We start from the raw sequence: 18,300 nt of genomic DNA, 5'->3' as shown, positions 1-18,300 counted from the left end.
GTTTCTTGTCGACAAAATGACAGCGTGACTGACAAAATGTCAGGGCATTGGGAAAACTCCAGTATTGCTTTTAATTCAACTTGATGTATTTTCAAAACATATATCTTTTTGCACATGTTAAGTATTGTGTAATATGATTTTATAATTTTACATTATAATTTATAACTCAATATTTCTGCCAAAATAATTAATTTAGATATTAGATCATAGATACATACACTCATTTTCTGTGTATATATTTGAAGCATATTGAAACAGTGTTTTATGTATGAAAGCACTTTCTTTATCAACAGATAAGCAGAGCTCTGCACTTTATTTTACAGTGTTCTTGTTACATATGTTACATGTAGTTATTGTGGTAATAACTAGGCTAGTTATGCATAATTACATGCAACTAACCCTAAACCAAACCCCAATCCTAACCCTATCCCTACAGTAAGTACATAGGCCAAGTTAATTATTATTACACAGTACTTAAATGCATAATTACACTGTAACACGGACACCTTAAAATAAATTGTAACCCAGATCTCCAACAGCCTCTTTAACTGAAGCAAACAGCAAGAGTAGCATGCTGTTACAATCAGTGGTATGAAATCTGGAAAAGCAAGTCAAATTTGACAGGAGATTCCATATGAGCACAGAGAGCACAGTGTATCTTTCATTGTTGTGTTCTCCAATAATAATGAAAACAATGTTTTCCATTATTATTAGATTAAAAGTAAAACATTCATTGGTTTGAGAAAAACCACGATGTGAGTGAAGTGATGATTTCCCTATAAACAAGAAGTGTGAATCGGATAACTGGCTCCAGTGTGGTCTTTATATTTCCAATACGAGAGCAGCAAATCAAACCGACACAAACAAAGCGCTTAACCATCACCAAGTAGTGTCAACATCACATTCATATGGCAGTCAGCCAGAGAGCCTCCAAAGACAGGAAAATATAGTAGACAGAAAAGGAGAGACATCTGAAACTTTATTGATTCATGTTCTACTGTATGTATTAATAGTAATGCGTACAGCAATGGTCTGTTCTGTTTATTGAACAATTAAAGATGCAATCATATTGCAAAGGCATCAAAAGTCACCGAGGCACTTTATTTTAGCCTGTGCGACTATAATAAAGTGACTGCAAGTTCCATGTACCCTTCAAGGAATATAGTTTTAACAAAAATTAAAATTCTGTCACCATTTACACAGTGTCATGTTGTTACCGCATATGATTTTCTGTATTTGATAAAACACAAAAGGAGAAAAAATTTGTAGGCCTATAACAACTATTGCAAGTCTCATCATACAATATCAAATGAAATCATATGATAGCTCGTGGTGAGAAACTGACTATCATCAAGATTTTCAGTGAAGGATTAATTAAATATCACTGTTTCTCAAGCAAACCAACTATATTATAATTTGTATAAATTAAATATAGCCCACAAGGTAAATATACAACTTTTTTTTACAGTGCTTTTGCATTTTTATGAAAAGCTGAAAAATCCTAATCTTACTATTTTAGCATTATTTTACAATTAAAATATCTAAAACTCTAAAAAACAAAAAAAGTTACTTTGAAAAAAATGTAAAATCAATTGAAAACAAGTAAAAAACTAATGAAAAAGTATTTTTTTTTAGAGTTCCTTTTGCACTGTAGTTCATTTTAATGGCATGAAAAGAAGTGATCAGTAGAGTCTTCAAATATTTCCCCTTTTTATTCCTTTTTATTTTTATTTCATTTTGGGTGAGCAAATAATGAACGATTAAAAAAAAAGAAAGTTCGACTGACACTGCCCGAGGAAATATATGGCATGAAGTTTACAAGCTTCTATTTTATTGAATTTATTACTCTTAGTCTCTGCGACCAAACCACTGAATATCTTTGGCTGACCACAGAACCACCATGCTAACGTTCATCGTTGTCTCAGTGATGAAGAAAATGCATATGTACTGTGGGGAAAGTTTTTTTGCCAGTATTGATTTAAGGCCCAGAGCAAAAAAACCTTGAAATGACGCAACATCCGAAAAACGCATGTGCAGGCACACATAAACTCTTACATTCCACTTACACACACACACACACTCCATGTCATACAACCACCCAAGCACACTCCCCATGTTTAACTTCGCTGAAAGACGACCAAACCAAAACAAGGCTGATGTGGTGATATCCAATATTTTCTCATTAAGTCTTACATGGCTCAGGGGCTAATCGCATTACTTAAAAGGGCACACACAGATTAAAACTAAACTAGCTATGGATGGGTCCTCTTCCACCCCTCGGCGTAACTCCTTCTCTGATGGGACGGTGTTAGGTGTTGGTATTGAGTCTAGTTCGGGCTGGTGGTACCGACCCCCGGTACAGGAAAGATCTCACGCCCTAGAGTTCACGACATATGACTGGTGCTTTTTGACACTGAAGGTCAAGCCTCACACCTGAGATGGTGTCGGAGCAGACAGACATCACATGCCTGAGATGTTTCTCTTCTGAAGGATGTATGAGCTGGGAGTGGATTTTAGCTCTAAGTCACGGAATGCGGGTTTGTTTTTACCCCCATTTGATGCAGTGCACCACCATTTTGGTAACGCTTCACCAAGCGTAATGTTTCATTGATTAAAAAAAGTGTACAAAGGTGTAATCACCTACTTTTCTGCTTCTTTTTTTTTACGCCTATGTTCAGCTTTAACATCAAATGTATTAAAATATGAGGTGAAAAACATCAAAATCTGATGCTTTCAACACCCCTCACTCAAATGGCTGAATCAACAGCTGTAATCTCCGAATTATGTGTAAGAGGTGACGTCTTTTTATCTTCCCTCTGTCTGACAGGCTCAGAGAAAAAAAGGCCAATAGTGTTGAGTGCTGGACTAATATCCCTGATAACGGAGGAGAATTACCAATTGCCTCTAGTTTGACACTGTTTATACAGCACACTTTTACAAAGAGTGTAAGAGAGCGAGCATTAATCCCCGCTTACTTATTGGTATGTTTCGTCTTTTCAGGAAGAGAAGAGAAGATTGCCCAAACTAATTCTGATGAAGTGTGGTTAACAAAAATCTCATCCTAAATACACTCATACCTAATAAACGGGGTGATATGCTGATAACTTCAACCAAATGCATTGGCGTGGAAAAAAACATTAATCTACGTCAACTAATTCAAACACTAACAGAGTGTTTGAGGAAATCCTCATGTTTGCAGAGGAAGGAAATGAGCGGTCACTAGCAGAGAGGAGTCTGCTGGCTCTTTCAATTGTAATGTGAGGAAGTTATTGTTGACAAATAAACGCCGACAAAGAGTCCTACATTCCAAACAAATAAATAAATGGGCATTACGTATCGATTGGAGTTGAAATAATGTGATTATGTAAGAAGAAAAGACCACAAAATGCTATAAGAGACATGGAACTAGCAAAATAGAAGACAACTATAAAAATAAAAAATGAGGAAAAACATGCAGAATTATAGGCTATTATAGAAAAATATATATTTTTTAAATAAAAGAGAAAAGTGTTTCTTTTAATAATTTATTTCGAATTCATTCAACAACATAAAATTTGTATGAACAATTTTTATATAGTATATATATATATATATATATATATATATGTGTGTGTGTGTGTGTGTGTGTGTGTACAGGCATTCATTAATTTGTTTTATTACACACAATTTTGGTAACACTTTACAACAAGGTGTCATTTGTTGAGATTAGTTAATGTATTAACTAACACGAACTACAGTAACAATGAGCTATACATTTGTTACAGTGTATTAATATTTGTTAATATTAGTTTATAAATATCCAGCAGTTCATTGTTTTTTCATGTTAGTTCATAGTGCATTTACTAATGTTAACAAATACATTTGATTTGAAAAATGCATTAGTAAATGTTGAAATTATTATTAACAAAGATCAATAAATGCTGTAGAAGTATTGATCATTCTTAGTTCATGTTCACGAAAGTAGTTAACTAATGTTAACTAATGAAACCTTGTAAAGTGTAACCCGAAATTTATGTTGGTGAATTAATCTTCATTATCATTTTGTTTTTGATCTTTGTTCAAATATCAAACAAAATACAAATCGGCTACAGATAAAAAGTGAAAAAAAAAAAAAAAAGATTCTAACAAATAACATCAAGCAAAGCAAAACCAAGATTCTAATTCTCTCTTCTTAGAACATTCTTAACGCGGTAACAAAACCAATTAGCTTCTCTGGAAAGCTATCACCTTACACTCTTTCCTCACGGCTGTACGTGTTTATCAACCTCTCTGAAAGCTAAGCCAAACTAAAGAGGGGAAAGAGACAAAACGCATCTGGTTTGGCTTTCTCCCCAACCCAGTCAATCAGACGAGTCATCTCACGCGCTTATCTCTGCCCGGGGTTTATCGGCTAAGTGGATGTGTAGCTACAAGTGAGAAGTTGTTTTGTCGGCTTCACTGATGAGGGTTTTCATCCACTGCGAGTGTTCTGCTTCCCCAGCCAGGTTGGACTTCTAGCTACTCTTTCATTCTGTTAAGACAGATGCTGTTCCACTCTGTGGTTAGGAAGTACCACCATAGGGATGAGCTTTTCCTCCCACTTCCAAAAGCGTCTGTAATCTTCTTTCCGTCATACAGGGCAACGTTTAAATTATGATCATGCTTTCAAGGCAGATGACATGACTAGATTAGTGAGTCTGAAAGCACTTCAAAGGTACGGGAACAAGGTGTGAGAGTGGGTGTCAGAGGGCAGAATGAATGAAAGAAGGGCGAAATGAGCAAACCTGAAGCAGAAAAAGGGAAACAAAATGAGTCTGACAGTGAGTTGATCGTGGGGGGACGACCTAATGTACAGCCGCTTTGTATCCGCTCCCATTGAGAGGCAGCCACCCTGAATCCTGCATGCCTGTAAAAGAGCAGGTGCGAGCCGAGCGTATGCTTCGTGTTTTCATACGGACAGGGTCGTATCACAACAATCGCAATCTCTAGAATGAGGAAACCATGAGGTAGAGCACTGAAACGGCTTACCCCAGCTGCCCTGTGTGTGTTGAGGTTGTTTTTTCATCACTGAGGGCAAGAGGAAACGGCGTGTGCCAAAGACTACCAATAGCCTCACATGTTGACAGTGCAATTTCCTTTCAGCTCTTTTAGGTGCATGGTGATGCTACAACAGTGTTTTACAGCTGTTATCCTCATAGAAATTGAAAAGAAATAATTTATAATATAATACAATAATAACCAAATTAAATTGATAACGCCTAATCTATTAGTAAATAATAAATGAAATCAAAATGATCCTTAATTTAATTTACTTTTTGACTGTAGCAACTGCAACAAATTACAATCGCATGCCGCCCAATCTGTATAAAACATCACTTCTTTTACCGCAGATTGTTTTAAATCATGTTATGAAGGAAGAAAGAATACAACTGAAAGGTTTTAGGGTGATGTCATTGTAATAACAGATTTTTCTCATTACTTTGGTAAAACATGCTGTTGTGATTAGTTTTCTCAGTTTTATGCCTCTCCAATAGCAATATAAGGTATTTGTGTGCCTTCGAAAAGTAATAAAATGTGGTGCCATTTTGATTTTCAGAGAAAACAACTCGGATTTTCTGTTTATCAATAAGTTCAGCAAGTCTGTAGAAATTTAAAGAAGCCGGAGGCTGCATAGTGGACCGCATTTGCCTTGTTAGCAAAAGTGAATAATCCATAGCTGGAGGGTAGGAAGGATCAGTTTCCACAGAATTAATACCAACAGTATGCCTGTTTGAAAGCAAACAAGCCGTGCATGGAGTAAGTTTGAAGAGGAGACACTTCTAGGACGGGCCGAATTATCGTTCTTTATGTCCTGCAGGCATCTCGAAAAACCTATTTCAAGTATTCATTTTTTTTTGGCAGCAAGTGGAAAATCTGTGGAGATGAGCCAAGAGTATTTTTAGTTTTTCCCAAAAAAATCACTCTTTACTAAATTGACAACATTGTACTCAAGTGAACAGGAAACGGACTAAGTGTCAAAATAAGAATGAAAACCGGATTGCTCCTTTAACTTGATTTCAAGAATTGAAATATAATCCCCTGCCAGGCAAAATGCAGTAACTACACATATTGTCAAAATCAAGTTATGACCCAACTTAATATTTTACAATATAACTGTTTTCACTTTGTCTAAAGACTGAAATTATGAGATTTAGGGCCAGATTTACAGCTAGAGCCAGCGCAAACTCTCTTTTGGTGTAAAAAAACCCCTACTGTCAGGATTTACTGAAGACATTAAGAAATTAGCGCTGAAAAGACGTGGACACAGTTATTTTTGAGGCTGACATTATTGCATATGTAGGGGTTTCCCTTTCAGACGCAAAATTTATGGGAGGAAAGTATTTAAATGAATCAAGCAAGGCGATTTACTAAGGTTTGCGCTCATCAATTTACTGGTATTTGCGTCATCCACTCCCATCTGTGCTTTTATGGAATTGCGCTCTCATGCTAATTTGCTCTGTTTAGTAAATCTGGTCCTAATTGTGATTATTTTATTCTGTTAATAGTTTGAATAGTCACTTTATTTTAAGGTGACTTTATTACACTGTAATTACACATTTAAGTGCTGAGTAATTATTATAGGGTTTGGTTTGGTTTAGGGTTAGATGCATGTAACTATTCATAATTTATAGTTATTATTACTATAGTAACTACATGTAACATTTATAACAATGATACTGTAAAATAAAGTGTTACCGGTTAGCCTTAGGGTTAATACCTTATTATAGTAAGCACATAGTATATAGATGAAAAAAAAAATAAAGTGCTACCAATGCTCCTCTAATATACAGTACATCTAACTGTATTCTAACAGTGGGTAGAAAGTTTTCACTATCAATATAAATGAAATATTTTCCAGATAATATTTAATAAGGTTGGCTTTTATACATGAAAAATATAAAGCTGCCTTTATTTTAGGAAGGGGGTACCTTGCAAGGGGATCATCATATTTGGGGGTCCTTCAAAAACTATTCAACTACAATCATAGAAAATTAAGTGTGAAAAATGATAGGCTATTGAATCACAAAAAAAAAAAACCCAACAACTTTAAAGCCATTTTCTTTCCATTCCAGTGTTGGTGTAGTTACTGCGTTCACTTTTGTAAGTTGGTATGCCCTCTCATCAAAATGCTTATTTTGTCTTGAAGTCTCCTAGCATCAGAGCAAATAAACACAGTTGATGTTGATCGGAGAATGTGCATCAGCTATGCCTTGCCAACAGTTGTCTGTGCTTGAACAGCCCAAAGCATTTTTGTAGGAGGGTTGGGATTTATTGTTGAATAATACATGAGGAGGAGCCACACCAATGTCTCACCCAGGCCTAATGAAAGAGAACATGTCTGCACACAAATCAGTCATGAATAAACATCAGACAGTAATTAAACTTGGTGGCAGCGACTTTCTTCATTAGTACAAGCAGGAGCACAGCTTCCTGTGCATGGTGAGGATTGGGAATGGAATGGTAATTGGAGAGCCTGTCTGATATTGTTTGGCATCATTGGAAAAGAGCAGGCCTGGTCAGGGAAAAAGCTCAGAAACTGACCTCATTACCAGAAGTTAATTCCCTGGCACTTCATTTGCTGCAGTTGGTAAAGACATAGCTGTCAAACTGAGGCCTGTATAATGATTAGAAAACTTCAGTTCATTCCTGATCGAATGACTTTTAAGCATGTGGAGTGCCTATAGTTGGTACTCAACCGAACTCTGAAAAAAATAGTTATAAAAAAGTTTAATATAGCTTTGGGTGTCGAAATCTTTAGTAGGCTATATAGCTTACATTGAACATAATGTCAACCTGAAGATGTGCTTCAAGTGATGCTGTAAAATTAAATCTAGTAAATCTAAATTAAATGTGTGCATTAAAATGATCAAAAGTACATTAAACAATAAATACATTAAGAATGTTACAAAAGATTTCAATTCCAAATAAACTCTGTTCTTTTGATTTTTTTATTCATCAAAGAATCACGGTTTTTACAAAAATATTAAGCAGCACAACTGTTTTTAACATTGATAATAATAAGAAATGTTACTTAAGCGCCAAATCAGCATATTAAAAATGATTTCTGAAGGATCATGTGACACTGAAAACTAGAGTAATGATGCTGAAAATTCAGCTTTACCATCACAGGAATAAATGACATTTTAAGCAATATTCAAATAGAATAGTTATTAGAATAGTTATTTTAAATTGTAATAATTTCGCAATATTACTGTTTGTACTATATTTTTGATCAAATAAAAGCAGCCATGCTGAGCATTTCCAAAAAAAAAAAACTTTTTTAACAGTAGTGTACACACCTGCATTGTAACCTTTCTAAAAGTTGTATTATTCTGTTACATTGGCTTTTCAGAAATCTTTCCAAAAGAGCCAGTCAAGGGACTGATGCTGATCATGCAGCACCTTATTTCCGTTGTTTAAGCATTATGGCATGTTGCTTACAGTCCTTAAATTTGCACTCAAACTCGAATAGAAAAAAAGAAGGGAACATATTTTTGTGACTAGTCTGTATTTGGATTTTCTGATTTGATTGTACTTGGCTGTGATAAAGGATATGCTGTTTAAACTTTAAACTTCTTTCTTTTCCGCAGCCTGCAATTGTAACCTCCATGCAAGGCGCTGTCGTTTCAACATGGAGCTTTACAAACTCTCCGGGAGGAAAAGCGGAGGAGTCTGCCTGAACTGCCGGCACAACACGGCAGGTCGCCACTGCCACTACTGCAAAGAGGGCTACTACAGAGACATGTCGAAGCCCATCTCTCACAGAAAGGCCTGCAAAGGTATGAAGGGTACTGAATCTACACCCCATGGGCGCAAAGGGCGACTATAGGTTTGGTCTTAAGGGCCCAAAGTCTGCAACTTATCACTAAGGAAAGCAGAAAAAGCTAACGCTAAGTGATTAGCTGGCTGTTTCCTACACAAAGGAATTCACATAGTACCACAAAGGAACCAATTAGATGATCCGGTGACTATTCTTAATGTGTTACCCCTCAAATGAGGGAGTCAGCAGGTCCAAAGGAATAATTCTCACATTCCTGTGCTCCTCCACCCCCATGAGACTCTGTCAGCATGCAGCCCAAGGACAGGGATGTGGGTGGGGGAGGGGTTACATCTTTCTGACATAGAGTTATTGGGATTCATTTGGGGGGATGGTTTGACAGGACAAGCCAAACAAACAGAGCAGAGGTGTGAACTGATCCTTGTTACAGGTCAGATGAGTGAGGTTAGGGGGAGGACGGACAAGAAGAGAAGAGCAACTTTCCACAGGTGTGCAACTGGCTGGCGACAGCACGCTTTACCTGGGAGCTGTCCAGAAGGAAAGAGACAAAAAGGCAGGGTGTTTTTGCCTAACGTTGCCGTGGGGCAAAAGGAGCTAAAGCTTTGTGCAAACAAGCCCCCCGTCACACCTTAGCGTCTCCTCATAACAAGGTCCGTTCTGCTGCTGTCCGTGACGGCTTAGGATCATTTACTTCCCGCTTTAGCTCGTGGGTAAAACTAGCTGGAAGTTAAAGACTCCGTTTCCCCCAAACAGATAAATAGGTAAATAAATATAAGCGTCCATCAATCTGACAGTCAAGACTGTGGGGAATGTTTTTGCATCATGAGAGAATGTTATACTTGAAAGCTGAACAGAAGGTGTTTGTTTTCCCGCAATACCATCATGAGTCCTCATTTACAACATCCACACAACAACGCAATTAGCCTGATTCCTGCTGTCATATAGAGGCAATTGCGGTTGTTTTATGTAGCTTTAAACTGATAGAGCTAGAAAAAGATTTGAATTTTTATTTTATTTCATTTTTTTTACATTTAAATTTTGAATTTTGAATTTTATAAATATAACTAAATTCAACTTTTTATGGTGTATCTGTTATTTGCAGGTTGAGGATGTAAATACATTTTTATGGCATATTATATTAAGACATTTTTTGGTAACTTAAGGTTTTCAATAAGGTTAATGTATTAACTAACATGAAATAACAATGAGCAATACATTTGTTACAGTATTTATTCATCTTTTTTTAATATTAGTCAATAAAAATCCAGCTGTTCATTGTTTGTTCATGTTAGCTCACTGTGCATTAACTAATGTTAACAAACACAATCTTTGATTTTAATAACAACGTATTAGTAAATGTTGAAATTAATATTAACTAAGATAAACAAATGCTGCAGAAGTATTGTTCATTCTTAGTTCATGTTAACTAATGTTAACTAATGAACCTTATTGTAAAGTGTTACCATTTTTTCATATTATATTTTGAAATTTAAGCATTTTGTAAATTTGACCAATTGAACTGTTTTTGTGGTGTATTTTATATACTAGTATTTTTTTAAAACAGCATATTTTTAAATATTCCGATTATAAAATAATACTTTCGAATTTTCACATAAATAAATTCATCTGATTTACAGTAGGCACAGTTTTCATAAAAAAAAAAATCATTAATTTAAAAGCGTGTTGTTTTTAGTTCTCAGACTCACATTACACCTGATGAATATGAAAAAGATTAATGAGCATATAATAATATTCTCTGCATGGAAAGGCATTACAAAAATGCATAACCTAACCAACATATCCATTCTACCATACTCCAGACTGACATTTACCCCTCTCTGGGCTCTCGTTTGATTCTCCTGTCGACCTGGAATGCAAACAGACATTCATCATCCGACTGCATGTTTCGCTAACCCCCATGCTATGTGTCTTATTGAGGGAAGAGAACTTCTTTTTGTTTTCACTTCCTTTCTCCTGTGGACAAGACTTGATTCTTTCAGCATCCCATTACTCTCATTGGTGAGGTTTGCTCTGTTGGGATATGTTGGCTTTGTCAAATGATGCATTTAATTGCAGAATTTTGTACACACTTCCCTAATAGTGTGCAAATGGCAAAGATGAGTCTAAAAAAGGCCAAAGTCTTAGTATGTTGTTTTAAAGTTTTGTGATAGAAACTCCATCACAGATTCACTGGAAGGGATTCAGTCAAGCTGGCATTTGATCGTTCCGTTTCATTTCTTCCACTTTTGCAAGGCTCCCATAATTAAAATCAAGGGTGAATAATCCTGCAGGTCTCTGATGACCCTGGTCCTTTTTTTCTCCAAAGTTTTATTAAAATGATCTGCTTTGCTTGGAAAGTTAATGAACTCTTCTGTTTCCCTGAGATTTGAGACAGAGGCCATGGAGGATTTCCCAGGCACTTGGAATTAGGGTCAACAAACCAAGTGGAATTCACTAATGGTTCAAGGAAAACTCTTTTTTTTTTTTTAAATAACACACTAAAAATAGCTGCAATAGTCTGTAGATTGTTACAGAATTATTAATGATAGATTCAAAATATTCATGTACTACTATGAAAGATGTATTTCTGGATGGGAAAATCAATTCTGGATTAAAAATGCATCATTGTGACCCACAGCCGTTGAGAACTTTTCCTAAAGCAGATACTTCATTAAGGGAGATTTGCTGAAGATGGCAATTCTTCTTCACTTTTCGATTTTACCGTAAAGAGAAACTTCCCAGTGCTTTGTTCACTTGAATGTTTGCTGTCTGTTTGCAATTTCTCGCCTCTCTCTATACATTTCTCATTGCTTTCGTTCTTTCGCAACAATCCTCCACATTTGTTCTGTTTTAGGTCATTAATCTTCAGGTCCAACTGCCTCATCAGACTTTTGTGCTATTTTTTGCTAGGAATATTTATCAGCACTATTACCATCTTTACATAGGGATGACGTCAAAACCCAGAAGACTAATTCGCCACTGGTTCTCTTGAGATTTTCCTATGGGGTTTTATAATACGTTTTTTTATTTATTTATGAGTACAATAAGGTAAACGCACCGTGGCAATAATTGAACGTTTTGGTCTGCAACGTAAATCACACACATCCATATCGAAAATGTATTTTAGTTTTAAAAAACGTTTGTTCCTAATAAGTAACTATATAGGGACGTTTGGGGTGTGTGTGCAGTTTACATTTACATTGTACATTCATTTACACTGTAGAATCCTCAAGAATCGTCACGTTGTGTTTATCACAGACCTTATTTCACTCATAAATTGGAAAACCCCATAGGAAAATCTCAAAGGAATTAGCGGCGAATTAGTCTTCCGGGTTTTGACGTCATCCTTGCACCACTCTATAGGCACACGCTCAATACTTTTCTTTGTCATTTCTCACATTGTGTATTTCAATTTTTTACGTGTTTGGATACTTATGTCAGTTCCCTTCTGGGTCTCCTACATTACGCACTCTTGAGGTCTTGAACACGGGAACACACTGGCACTTTTCAAATGAGAAGGAGACCTCCTGTTAATCTGAGCTGACTACCTCAAATCGAATGTTGCTTCATTTTAAATAGTTCTGAAAACACATTTCATCATGATTTACAAAATCTTTAACTTAAGGCATTTTGTTCGTTTTAATCCTGAAATTTGCCAGAGTTAGAGCCCCTAATGTAATTACAATCAAACACTGTCCAAGTTATACAGCTGTATTAAGTTACATCAAAACAGATGTACAAAAAAAAAAGCATGCGTGGTAATTACAGAAAGGTGACAAATGATATGAAGCATGATATTTCATTCCCGCCAAAGAAAACATTTTCACAAGCTAAATAAGCGATGTATTGCAAGTTAATGAAAATAGGTGTAAGTATGTTGTAATATAAAGCACCTCACTCCCCTCACACTCATTAATTTAATGTGTTCACCACATATTTTCTCTTTTCTTTTGACAAGTCAACACATTCTTAATCAGAGCAGTGAAATAGTGGCAACGATATACTAACAATTTACTTCAGGAAAAACACTTACAGTGTGCTGCTCTTTTACTGAGCTTTAATTCAATTCGGGCTCTTGGCTTATAGTGTTCAATGCCTTCTACACAACTCATTTCTGTAGACTTGACTACATTTGTAATTTTGGAACACCTTGAAGCATTTTCAAATACAGACGTTTGAGTCACAGATTTTGGATATTCTATAAATACATATCAAAATTAGGTCCACAGTATAATAAAATAATAGTATTATAATACAACAATAGGTATTTATTTGAAATATATAATGATATATGGAGAACCGGTTCCATTTTAGAACAGGTTCCAAATGTCCAAGAACCCGGTGATTCGATAAGAAATCGCCTTTTGATTCCGCATTTTAATGGGATTTTAAACCATTAAAGAGCAAAACACTCGCGCGCTGTTTTCAGTGCTGCATGCACATCCAAAGCGCGCCAACAGAAAAAGTTATTTGAATGTGATTTTAAGCCATTCAAGGCGCAATAAGACATGCTGTTTTCTGTGCTGCGCACACATGTGTAACAGTTTATTGGGTCCATGCAGCTCTTAAAGTGACAGCAGCATAATATTCCTGCTGCCGTCTCTATAAAAACTTTAATCAAACAGCAAAAGACAAAGAGAAAATTCAGGCGCTGTTCTTGACTGAATAACGTTTTTATTTGTAATGTATTTTATTTTTCATAAAGTGCAGTGTTATTTTACAATTGATTACCTAAATTACATTTTTCTGTACCTGAATACTTGATTTTATTATAACACTGTTTATTTCAATTGTGTCTTTGTTCAGTTGTATTTATTTTATGTGATTGCTAATTTTTACTTGTTCTTTTTACTGAGTGTTTACTTGTCTTTAATAATGCCTGAAATATATATTAGTTATAGGCTAGTTGTTTTTGCAATGGTATTTTTAAACCAGGCAAAAGTTCCTTCCGTAAGTGTTCTCCAGCCGGCTGTTTTTTGTTCATGGTATTCAGCCATAATGAAATGTTTTGCAATAAGACTTATAATAAATGTGAATGATATCTACATTTTTTTTTCTTTCCTCATTGGAATCGAAATTCAGAATCGATAAGAATCGGAATCGATAAGCGGAATCAGAAACATTAAAATTCAAACGATGCCTAACCCTAGTGACCATTGACTTCCATAGTAATAAAAAAAGAGACATTTCTTAATGCAGACATCTTCTATTTAAGCATAACCTATGATCATGATAATAATAACAACATGGTTACAGTCGCATTGTGTGTTTTAAAACCAGAAACAACTGCGTCGAATCACCCTAGGAAAACTGAATGAAAACTTTACATTTATTTTTATACTTTCTGTGAAGTGATGTTGATATATCGAAATACACTTGTTACGGGCAACTGGAACATACCCCTTAATATTTATAAAGAACGATGAGGAAAATCTGTATTAGGTTAGAGCTTCTAATGAGACTTCAGCCCTCTGATTTGTGGCTTCATCCTTCATAAAGCACACTGTAAACACACAAAGTGAAGGCAGCTTTGCTTTGCAAGGTGCATCTTGTTCTTCTCTTTGAGTTGTTTGCTCCATAATTTTCCTTTACTCTGCATAGGAAACTTTTGCTTCATCATTTATCCTGCCCACTGGAGTGAGTGACTCCTTTGAACTAGATTTGATTTGTTAAATGAGCCATTTTGTTTTAATACAGTAAACCACACTTAGATCACATAAGTGTGTGGTGCTCTGCAAACTGTCAACCACGCTGGACTATTGTCACCCCATTGGGTGGGCTGTTAATAGTTCATCCATTTTTGGTTAGCTTGGAATCTTGGTTCAGTATTATATGAAATGTTTGCGTTTATATGGCTTGCTAACTCTTAGAGCAAGCTACAGAGAATGACATCAGCCTCTGATGGGATCCCAGGATGAAAAGACGTTAGCCAGTCAATCTAATTGTGCCTTTAATGTGTGGTTGCCATGGGTTTATATACAAATAGACATAAAATAAAAGGCTCATTTTCTCCCCATCCTCATTAGGGTTCTGGGAAAAGCTAAAAAAAAAGTTAGCATTGACTACGCTAGAAGATATTATGTTTGCAGTGAGAGCTTTGAGGTATTTGTGGTCACACTATTACACCTTCGATTTCGACATGTGTCTTGCATTGTCACAAACCAGTGCTATTTTTAACCACAAATAACCTCTTCTGTTGGGAATTTGAAAATATTGTTTTACATTACCTCACTTTTCGCATTAGATAAAAATAAAAAACAACTTCTTTTGTGGCTGGCTTCAATTAGATGAGAATGTTCATAAAAATGACAAGTTTGGCAAAAAGCAGTTGTTGTGCTGGGAGTAACATCCATAATTTCATCAAATTATTATCCTAAAAAAAAGTCTCAGGAAAAAAACACTCATAAAACATGAACTTAAGCAACAACAGACACTCAAAAGATATCAGGGGGAAAAAAAACCTCAATGGTGCTTAATGAAGCTGCTCTCATTTTCTCTTCCTTTTCTTAGCTTCAGACATTTTTTTGTGGGCCAGCATGCAGAAACTATAATCACTACAATACTGAGCCTGGGCTGAGCTGGCCCACCTCCAACAACACACGAATTACCCCACCGACTCTCAACATGATGCTTTTAATGGAGGAGAGGAGCTCAGACTTCAAACAGCAGCTTTATGGTAAACTATTGGCAGGGATCTAAACTTCTCACATTGGGCAGTCTGCTCTAATAAAGCTGCCGTGTGCAGATCTCTTTCAAATGGATTAAATGCTCTGATCAAGCACTCCATTTTTACTCTTTAGTTGTTTTCTTCAGTGGAATATAGAAAGTATAAATGTAAATGCATATAATGCTCCAAAAAACGCCCCAAAACATTCAATTTACTCATGATATATTTTGTCTTCTGAAGCCATGTAATAGGTTTGGAAAAGTGGAAAAGTGAAAGTAGTGACCAATTTTCTTTAAAAATTCACAGAAGAAAGCAAGTCATACAGGTTTGGAATGATGTGAGGGTGGTTCCTACAAGGAAATCAGAAAAAATTAAATAAAAATAATAATCCCATTCAGGCTTGTATATCAGTTTGGTACTTCCGGACCATGGGACATGGCAGAAGTGAGAGTGAGTGGATGAGGAGAGGGAAAAGTAGATCCATATCTACTCCAGGAATCTGGTGTAGTACCACCACTTCACTCTAAGTGGACAACCACTTAAACACTCTCCAGACAGGTTGTTATCAGGCAGCAGAAGCTAAATGTTTGAGAGACATACACCTGCACCCCATGTGTTTTACGTTGATTTACAGGTTGGCTCAGACTATCCGATTTAGACAGTCGTTGGGCATTTTCTCCTTCTCCCTGAATCCTTCTTTCTGAAGTACCATTGTTCTAAACTGACAAAGATGTATATAAATTCACAAGCTCAGACATTTACTCACCCTTACGCAAATCCAAACCTGTATGACCTTCTTTGTTTCGTGGAGCAAAAAAAAAAAAAAAAAGGATATATATTTTGAAGAATCTTCATGCAGGTCATTATTGACTGATACTACTTAAGCTCACTCGACACATTTGTATAATGTTGATTATCACATTGTATGATGTTGATTACCACATAAAATAATTCTGGGTCATCCCTCATTTTATTTAAAACAAAGTAAAAAAAAAAAAAAAAAAAAGGTATGGTGAGACACTTGCGATGGAAGTGAATGGGGCCAATTTTTAAAGGATTTAAATCATACATTTATAATTTATAATTGAAATTTATAATTGAAGCTTATAACTTTATAAAAATACTTACATTACTTTTGTTAATATGTGTATATTATTTGAGCTGTAAAGCGGTTTAAATCTTTTTTACAGTCATTTTAGGGTTTTAGGGTTTAAGGCATTGCATTATCATGCCGTCAAAAAGGGTTAATAAGCATTTTTGTCACATTATAATCATGTTAGCATGCATTTATTATATGTTGTGCTTACACTACTGTAACAGTAATTTAATGTTTACATATTGGCCCCATTCATTTCCATTATACTGTAAGTGCTTCACAGTTGCAATTTTTTTTCTTCTTTTAAAAAAAAAGAAATATGTGGCATAGGTGGCAAATTTTTGTGGTAATCAATATTACCCCAAGAAAAAACCCCGCTTTTGATTAAACTTCATTTTTACTGAACACGATCACACACATGAGTAATGGCCCCTAAATAAATTATCACAACGGCTCAAATATATATTGCAGCAGAAACCTCACCATTTAGTATTTACTCTACTCTTGAACTGATAATTAAGAGCTCCCATTTAAAGTCATCCAGTTCTACAAAGAAAGAAATATTATTTTGAAAATGACCTGCGTCACATTTGAGGCTGTGAAGCTGTTTCATTTAGTATGGATTAGTCAGCTGAGCTGTTTATTGAGTCTTTAAGGCTGCACATTTGTCACGAGTAACAAAGTGTGGCTACTTTCTACATAATGACAACTCCAAAGGACAAGACATAAACTTGGCTTTGATGACGAGACAAGTGACAAGTGACAAGAGACAGACATGCAGGGAGTGGCTGTCTCTGTGTCCAGTTCCAGCCTTGGGACTGGAACTTTACTTCACTGCTCTTAGCATAGGCTTAAAAGAAATAAAGTTTAAGCGCAACTCTCTGTGCTGCATTACTCATAAAAGATATGAGCCAATTTACTCATTTAATGTGCAAAACATTTGACAGAGTATCACTTCTACAGTGCTGGTGGGGGAAATATTGAGTAAACGGCATTGGGATTAAAAAAAACCCCAACACTTTAATGTAACTACCCATAGTGGGAATTTAAGAAAATGTACTTGAAAGAAGTTTTGACACAAAGGCAATACAATCAGTTCACATGGTTTAAGAAGTGTAGAGAGACGCTGAGCCATATGTTAGAGAGAGACCTCCCAAGAGGAAGGGAATGTGACAGACATTATTGGCATAGGCACGTGTTTCATTTTTCATGTTCTGATGAAAAAAGAAAGCACATGTTGTAGAAACATATTTGAAGAAAATACTTTTATTATAAGATATTTTGCCAATTTGAATTTTTATTGTTACACAGTTGGCCAAAAATTGTGTTTGGACATTTAAAAAATGTACATTTAAAAATGTATATAAATGGTTGCATTATATGCTATAACAAAGTGCCATTTATTGTAAAGAAATATAGACCTTTCAAACAAAATAGTTCACAAAAACAAGTTTGTTGGCCCTCGCATGATAAAAAGTAGATATTGTGCCCAAAATCAAGAAGTTTTGCGATACCTATTTGAACTTGATGAAAATCTTCTGGATTACTATTTTGGATATGAAGTCTTAACTATTGTGTAATGGCGTAATGTTTGTGAAGAGTAAACAGGATGGATAAAGTTTGCTACTCCTGCCTTGTGTGATTCTTTTCTTAATAACCCCTGACAAACACCACAAATTGGCAACGAGGATTAAGCTTTTTTTGTGTGTTATCGTTGGTCATCAAGATGGCTGCTAACAT

General features: G+C 35.6%; 1 protein-coding gene across 2 annotated transcripts in view; it reads left to right on the top strand.

Moving 5' to 3' along the window:
- The window catches only part of ntn1a (netrin 1a), a 72,845-nt gene that overhangs the window by 38,449 nt on the left and 16,096 nt on the right, over positions 1-18,300 (top strand). For both annotated transcript variants that reach the window (XM_056246219.1, XM_056246218.1), the window contains exon 2: positions 8,610-8,798. In XM_056246219.1, coding sequence (XP_056102194.1) covers positions 8,610-8,798 — 189 coding nt within the window. The remainder of the gene's footprint in view (positions 1-8,609; positions 8,799-18,300) is intronic.

Source organism: Rhinichthys klamathensis, unplaced genomic scaffold (genome assembly GCF_029890125.1).
Source record: "Rhinichthys klamathensis goyatoka isolate OS25496 unplaced genomic scaffold, OSU_Roscu_1.1 h1tg000036l_1, whole genome shotgun sequence".
Taxonomy (NCBI): domain Eukaryota; kingdom Metazoa; phylum Chordata; class Actinopteri; order Cypriniformes; family Leuciscidae; genus Rhinichthys; species Rhinichthys klamathensis.
This window is presented reverse-complemented; position numbering and strand designations above follow the sequence as displayed.